The sequence below is a fragment of the Danio rerio genome, chromosome 22 (genome assembly GCF_049306965.1).
Source record: "Danio rerio strain Tuebingen ecotype United States chromosome 22, GRCz12tu, whole genome shotgun sequence".
Classification (NCBI taxonomy): Eukaryota; Metazoa; Chordata; class Actinopteri; order Cypriniformes; family Danionidae; genus Danio; species Danio rerio.
The window spans coordinates 18991216-18999489 of NC_133197.1; the positions used below are offsets into that span (position 1 = coordinate 18991216).

Sequence of the window (8274 nt, forward strand, 5' to 3'; positions counted from 1 at the left end):
ATTCCTTTTTGTCACAAAATACACTGAAAATCAGCCCATACAGTCACATATGCTGTACATTTTACGGAGGAGTGTAAATATGTTATGACAGAGTTAAATGTGTTCAGATGAAGAAGAAAAACCCGACGAAAAATCACTTGATCACATTAAAATGACAGTTAACATGCATATATTTTTACACATTTATTCATACGTTTGCATTACTGAGAGCAGGACAGAGACAGGCTGCACTAGTAAGCAGTATCTTCATAATATTGTTTATTAAAATGATCAACAAATTAATCTGTCTCGACAGCCTTTACAAGTGAAGGAATTATCTGCACACAATCTGAATTCCCAATTAGAGTAATACTACAAACTATAAAATACTATTCATGAAAATACCTAAATAACAGACAAATCCAAATGCCCATCACGAGCGAGCTGCGCTCCAGACCAGATCAGCTCGATGACGTATAATGTCTCCGACAACACCTGTAGTCCCAATTAGCAACTTGATAGCAACCGTCTTTTTAAAGAAGCATAACCTATTTAAAAATTTAAGCGTGTACTGTAACTGAGGTGTTTTATGTCGTAGAACAAAACGTGAAAGTATTTTGAGTTTGTGTTAGCCACAAGCCTTATTTAAGCGATTATACTGAAACCCCATTTAAAAAACCCATTGACTTTGGGACGAGGGAACCGGAACTGCTAAAATGCTAACTCGCTTCCGTGTTTTTGCATACAAATTGACGTCATAGTTCCTCTGTAGCAGTCGATTCTGTTCCCCTCGGAATGTCTGTTCCCCTTTACCGTTTAAACTACATGGTTTGTGTTGTTGCCGAGGCACCATACGTATGATCGCAAACAACGTACCCGTGAAGCACAACTTGATATACGGGAAGCAGAGTGGTTCTTAAAGTACGTATTTTTCGCGAACCTGAAAATGAAGTTTCTCAACGTAATCTAGAAGGTTTTTCCTTATTCCTTAAGCGGAATTTTATTTTAGACAGCATGTTTGCCATACACAGGTTTACATTTTAGTGACAAATTTACAGCAGGTATACCATAGCAATTTCCAAAGAGATAAACAAGAAAATAAAATTTTTTACATTTCATTTTTTTATTAACAGGAAAAGCATTTGTAGTCTCCTTCTTTTGCTGGATTATTAAAACATAAACTCAGACATTAGAAAATAGCTAAGAATGCAAACAAGAACCACAGGTAATATGTAATGGAAGTGTACGATTGATTTTATTGCGCTACTTTGACATTGCAAGACATAACAAGCATAGCCAACACTTTTGTCCCTTTTCGCTTTCCGTACATCCAGTTGTGTTTAGGTGTGTCTGCATACGCTGTTAGCAGATACGCTTCATAGAGGGGGAACTGGAATTCCAGAAGGGAACAGAATCGACTGCTACACCTCCACTATAATCCAATCAGAGTGATCCTAGTTTACTATAAATGGATAATTTTCTCCCCACTGCTCTGTCTTCGTTTTGGAAAAATGTTTCCCACCAAAAATGCTCGAGCATTTAACCTACACTTCAGCATCATTTAACCTTTTGACATGGAAGAACAAACAAACAAACAACAACTTATGCCAGAACCCCGCTCTCCCCAAAACTTTAGCTGCTGCCTCGACAGAAATCGAGCCTGAATTCTGAAGACGCTGGCACACCAGCTCTTCCAACTTCTACTCCAACTGCCCCACACAACGCAAGCCACAACTCCGACTAAACTGGAGACATCGGCGATCCAAGCCACTGCAAAAAAGCCAAACTCTCATTGATCTCGTTGTGGTCTACTCTCGATAACGTACATGTTTTAAGGGGAAGCCTCACTAGATAACTACACTCCAACAAAGACTAAACATTTAATAAAGATTTTTAAAGACGAGACCAGTGTAAATGGAATGATTTCAACAAAGAACTTACCTCTCAGCGTCTCGCCTTTCAACAGATCCATAACATTCTGACAGCTGAAGTAGTTCGAATGCAAAAGACCAGGCTTTCTAATCTACAAACATTAGTCTACAACATAATCAAATGTTGATAAACATTCATGGAAGGGTGCACTGTTATCATCCAAACCAGCTGCTGAAGCGCGTGGAGCCAGTCTTTCAAGCATAAACACTGTAGTGATTTTAGTCTACAAAATGGCCGCCGACCTTTTGCACTCTGACTCATACTCCAAGGAGCCAATAGCTGAAAGGAGAAGTATCACCATTCAATGAGCTTTCCAAACTTGAGATGGTCCCGCCTTCTCTCTTGACAGTTTCATGAATGGACTGAGTGCAAAGACTTTGTGAATGAATCAGGCCAAATATCCTCAAGATTTTTCAATCATGTTAAGACTTCAAACGTGATGTTATTGATCATGGATTTAGTAAAAGCCCATGATAAACATTACATCCAAATAGTTCCTACTAGGTGGTATCATAGTTTTTCAAGTTTGATGTTGGCTGTTGATATATTTACATTTATTAATAAAACTAAATAAATAAATAAAAAATAAACAATAATAATAATAATAGTGATAATAATAATGAGTAAAAAGAGTATTACCCAGCTAATGAAAGACATTCAACACAACAAGCATTGAAGCTCTTTTGTAACATGCCAATAGTGACTCAAATATCAATACACACGAGTGTCATAGACAAGTTTATAATGGCAAGTCAGTGAGATGTGAAACAGCTAGGTATGCTCATTTCGGTTGGTTTTGCTAATCGACAACCGCCAGTTAACTGGTCAGATTACTATAAAAAAAATTTTTGAAACAAATTCACGCGACTACTTTGTGTCTGACACTTAAAATATTGCATTTTAAAATACTGATTTATTTTGCCATTCTAGCATATTAATAACAGAACATAACAACAGAGCATCTTCACGCACCTGCAGTTTCCAATAGCACGGAAGAACAGAATAAACTAAATAAAATAAATAGGCCTGCCCTAAATTATTTTCCACTTAAATGATTAATTTATATTACAAAACGAAAACACTGACTGATTCTTTTTAAGAACTGGCATAGGCTGTTTTTTTTTCAATCATGTTTTTTCTTCCATCAAATAAAAAAAGCAGACTTCCTCAAATCGCTCGCTCCACAGAAAATATGCATTTATTTAATGCCCCACTGTTATTATTATATTACAAAACCTTTTTACATTTTTAATAGAAATCATTATTTTAAAGATTATGTCTTGAAAAAAGGTTTCCTCTCTCACTCGCAGTTCAAATGTGCGTGCTGTGTGATGAAAAGACATTGGCAACGCGCGCATATGTTGACTTTTTGTAAACAATTGTGTTGTTTAAATATGATATTGGAATAATGTGCATACATGCTTTATAAGCTGTAAAATAAAAGGTTAAGCCTATTTGTTGTGTTTATGACGCAGATCCAGGAGGCGATCAGCATCAGTGCTGGTTTGGCAACAACACGTCTCAAACAGCAATATTCTTCATCCATTTTGCTTCTTTGGCAAATATGTCTGTAGGCAGATTTAGCGTGTTTATGTAGTGAGTATGTCTCCATTTATTAGATTTGCAAGGAATATTTATAAATGTCTCGATTAGACCTACAGAGCGGCATTAATGCGTCCTGAAGTAAAGTGAAACGGCTATAAATTCAAGCAAGACAAAGTCATTATATGCAGAGCTATAGACCTTTTTCTATAAATAAAGTATGGAAACTGTGTTCATCTTAACTGAAAACTACAATGTGTTTGCTGGCCTCATGCATCATGCACCAGTCAGTCAGTCTATTAGCGCACAGCACTACTGCAGTTACAGAAAAGTTTGCGCTGTTATAATTCACTCACCTTTTAATACGTTTTGGTGCGATTATAATCTGCAATTAAAAATAATAACAATGACTGAAAGTTTTGAATGGGTAATGTAGCCGTGGCATACCTGTCAACATCGGGATGTGAAAATAAGGGATATGCCCACCATAATAAGGGACAGGTAAATGGTCAGTAATTCATTCATTCATTTTCTTGTCGGCTTAGTCCCTTTATTAATCCGGGGTCGCCACAGCAGAATGAACCGCCAACTTATCCAGCAAATTGTAACGCAGCGGATGCCCTTTCAGCCGCAACCCGTCTCTGGGAAACATCCACACACACATTCACACACACACTCATACACTACGGACAATTTAGCCTACCCAATTCACCCGTACCGCATGTCTTTGGACTGTGGGGTAAACCGGAGCACCCGGAGGAGCACTCGAACGGGGGGAGAACATGCAAACTCCACACAGAAATGCCAACCACAAAGCAACAGCCCTGGATTCCGCCATTTTGGAGTGAAAGTGATCGGCTGCCCATTGGATCTCATTACTGTCGCGATGGCAAGCAGCTGCTTTGTTTTTTATTTATATATTTTAAAAGCGCATTAAAGCTGAGATATAACCTGAAAGATGACAATTCAACACTTACTATTACAATCATCAGCACTTTTAATAGTTTATTTTACAGACTTATAATATGCTGTTGTTCTAATGGAGTTTTCATTCCAAAATGGCCGCCCTCTAGTGGCTGTTTCCCAAATTACACTAGAGTGTCGCCTCTTGGTCATTCTAAGCTCTTTGGCCGCGTGCAAAACAATTGCGGTCGTTAATAAACCATTCAAAAGATGCCCCTCTTAACGCAAAAAGTACATTCGATCGGCCCATTATGCAGCCAATCTAAAATATTAAAAAATAATATTTTTAATCATTTAACTGATATCATTAATCGGTTACAAACGCACCCTTTCAGTTAACGGTAAATCAATTATTTTGAGCATCCTTAGAAATGGCAAAGAAACAATTTCCTGCTTGACTGCTATGAACAGGAGGAGGACATTTTTGGCAATGGAGTAACCTTTCATACATTGACTGCGTTAGATGCATTTGCTTTTAAACAAACTTCTATATCCATAACTCCACTCCACGATCATCTCACCTGCTATGTTGATATGCTATAAATATAAATTCCCTGCTATAAATTATATTTTTGTCATGCCCTGCTATTAGTGTGTTTTGAATGGCTAGATATATCACATGTATTCCTTTTGATGCAAAGCTGCACTGTCAGCAAGATTTCAATCGTGTCATCAAAGGTCACAACAATTTCATAACTTTTTATCACTAATTTACTAACACCATGAAAAGTTACAAGAAGCTCAGTGTCTCCACCCACTTCTCATACTATTTCAAATGCGGTCATCATTAAGAGCTCCCTGATAGTCTTCATCATGACCATCCTCATCATCTCTCTGCTCCTGCTGGTTTCTCTGCTGCCACACTTGGCCTTCACTGGTGAGACTGACTATATCACACACGATTTACACAATTCTGAATAATATTTACGTGAGATGTGCTAACTGAGTAACACCACTATTTCAGCTCATGTGGGTATAGTAGACGGCAGGGAAGCAAAACCTCACTCCAGACCTTACATGGTTTCTGTTCAATATTATGAGCAGCATATCTGTGGCGGATCCCTCATTACTGAAGAGTTTGTCTTGACTGCTGCACATTGCTGGAAAGAGTAAGAGTTGTTTGGTGTGAACTGAAATGTTTAGTCAAACCAATCACTTTTGAATTACATATCTGACATAAACATAAAGTGCATCATATAGCAGTGATATAACATGCTTTTTCAACAGAAGTGATATCTTGATGGTTGTGGTTGGCGCCCATGACTTGAGTAAAGATAAAATGTACAATTCCTTTGAAGTGGCATCCTACCTTCCACATCCAGACTATAATTCTAATACTTTAGGGAATGACATCATGCTTTTGAAGGTATCAACCTGTAATACTTTTATTTGTTTAAAATGTTTTGAATTTCAAATGTATTTAATTCATCTTGGCTTTGGGGACTTTTGTTTTGAACCAACAAACAATACCAATAAGATTACATAAAAAGTTTACAATTAACAACTGTTTTTGTATTACAGCTAAAGGAAAAAGTCAGACTGAGTGACAATGTTGGACTGATATCATTACCAAAGGATGGAGAAGATGTTGAAGCAGATACTCACTGTAGTGTTGCTGGTTGGGGAACACTGTGGATGAACGGCCCAGTGTCTGATCGTCTAATGGAGGCAGAGACAGTTATAATGTATGATGCAGAGTGTGAACGCAGATGGGGATCTGATTATGTGGCCTCAAAGCTGATCTGTGTTTATGGCTATGGTGGATCCTGCATCGTACGTAAAAATAATAAATAAATAAACAAAAAATCATTTTTTATGGTAATGTACAAGCCTGTTTCACTAGTGATGTGTTGATGTGTGTGTGTTTTTAAACAGGGGGATTCAGGAGGTCCTTTGGTTTGTGGAGCCACTGCTGTTGGTGTCACATCTTACAGTGACCATTATCTCTGTAATTCACGTTTGCTTCCTAATGTGTATACTAGGATTTCAGCATATCTTAAATGGATTCACCACAAAATTGAAAATGTTTAGTGGATTTATGAAATGTTTTTTCTGAAATGTTTTTCTTCTATCACATATCTTTCAATAAAACTTTGAAATGGCAAGCATCAATCAGTTGAATTGTCCTCATTTATAAATGCAATACTAAATTAAATTGGGGTTATAGGGTGGGGATGGGTGTGATTGGCGGCAACTTGACAACTTAAATGTTTTTAATGCAAGTACAACTTTTATCTACAGTTTTATGCAAAAATTTGGACCTTTGCAGCTGCATAATTTAGTGATCTTTCTTCATAAGAGAAGGTCACAATAAAATGCCATTCAGTTTCTAAAGAAAGCTAGATAATGTGATGTTTTTTTCAGACAAAAATATGTAGTGTAGCAGTATTGAGATGTGTGAAAGCTGAAACTGAAAAATAGGCTATACAAATGTTTGAGCGCACTCTCTTTTTTGTGGATTTTAAAACCTGTAGTCACTTAATGCTGATTGATTACAACACAAAATTTATTTGAGTGACTCAGTGAACCTTAACAATCCTAACACAGGTGCAATGAAAAGGGATATTTAAGATAGCTGGTTACCAGTTGCGCTTCTCCTTATTGTAAACCGAAAACTAGCACCAAGGAAACCTTAAAAGAACTTCCCAATGACCTAAAAACTAGGATAATTGATACTAGGAGAAGAAAACAAAAAGCGATCATAAAGTTTTTAAGTCTCTACTGTATATCCACAGTCAGAAATATAGTAAGAAAATGGAAGGCCACAGGAACAGTTCTGGTGAAGGAAAGATGGGGTGAGTCATGAAAAATATCTGAAAGGCAAAGGTGAAAAATGGTTTGAATGGTCACAGACCACCTCTAAAGAGCTCCAGGAACATCTTGCTGCTGATAATGTCATTGTAAATCATGTCACAACCTCAACTCTTCACAAAGAACAGCTCAATGGGAGGTGATGCAGAAAAGCATTTTCTGCAATCTGCCAACAAGAAAAGTCGTTTGAGGTATGCAAATGCTCATCTGGACAAGCCTGAATCGTTCTGGACAAATATACTGTGGACAGATGCCACAACCATAGGCACTTTGCGTGGTGGAAAAAGAAAACAACATTCCAGGAGAAGAACCTGCTCTTTACAGTGTAATATGGTGGAGGGTCCATCATGTGTGAATGTGGCAAGCACAGGTACTGGAAACCTTGTCAGAGTTAAAGGTTGCATGGATTCCACCCAGTATCAGCAGATTCTTTAGAGCAATGTTTAGGACTCAGTCAAGAGGCAGAAGTTACTTCAGGATTGGATATTTTAGCAGGACAATGACCCAAAGCACAGCTCCAGATCTATCAAGAAAGGTATGGTCAAATAAGTTACAATGTTCTAGAATGACCATCCCATTTCCCAGACTTAAACATCATTGAACATCTATTGATTGTTTTGAAAACGGGCATTCATGCTTTGCAGCACCCATCAAACCTGATTCAACTGGAAAATTGTTCTAGGAGGAATGGCCCAAAATGCTCTCAGCAACAGTTCAGGAACTTATCCTTGACTATAAGTTTTTCAGTAAAAGGTGGCTGTATTAAAGATTGATATCATTCTGTTGTTTTATATATATATATATATATATATATATATATATATATATATATATATATATATATATATATATATATATATATTCGTTTTTTCATTTTTTTTTCTTTGGCTTAGTTCCTTTATTAATCTGGGGTCGCCACAGCGAATTGAATTTATCCAGCACAAGTTTTATGCAGTGGATTCCCTTCTAGCTGTAACCCATCTTTGGGAAACATCCATACACACCCTTTCACACTCATATATTACAGACAATTTAGCCTACCCAATT

General features: G+C 37.2%; 1 protein-coding gene across 1 annotated transcript; it reads left to right on the forward strand.

Moving 5' to 3' along the window:
• Positions 1–5207: 5207 nt before the first annotated feature.
• Positions 5208–6526, forward strand: LOC141375005 (duodenase-1-like). The gene is made up of 5 exons (XM_073936819.1): positions 5208–5293; positions 5381–5525; positions 5644–5782; positions 5938–6189; positions 6292–6526. Exons 1-5 carry the CDS (start codon positions 5230–5232, stop codon positions 6445–6447), a joined length of 756 nt encoding a protein of 251 aa, XP_073792920.1. The 5' UTR covers positions 5208–5229; the 3' UTR covers positions 6448–6526.
• Positions 6527–8274: the final 1748 nt, after the last annotated feature.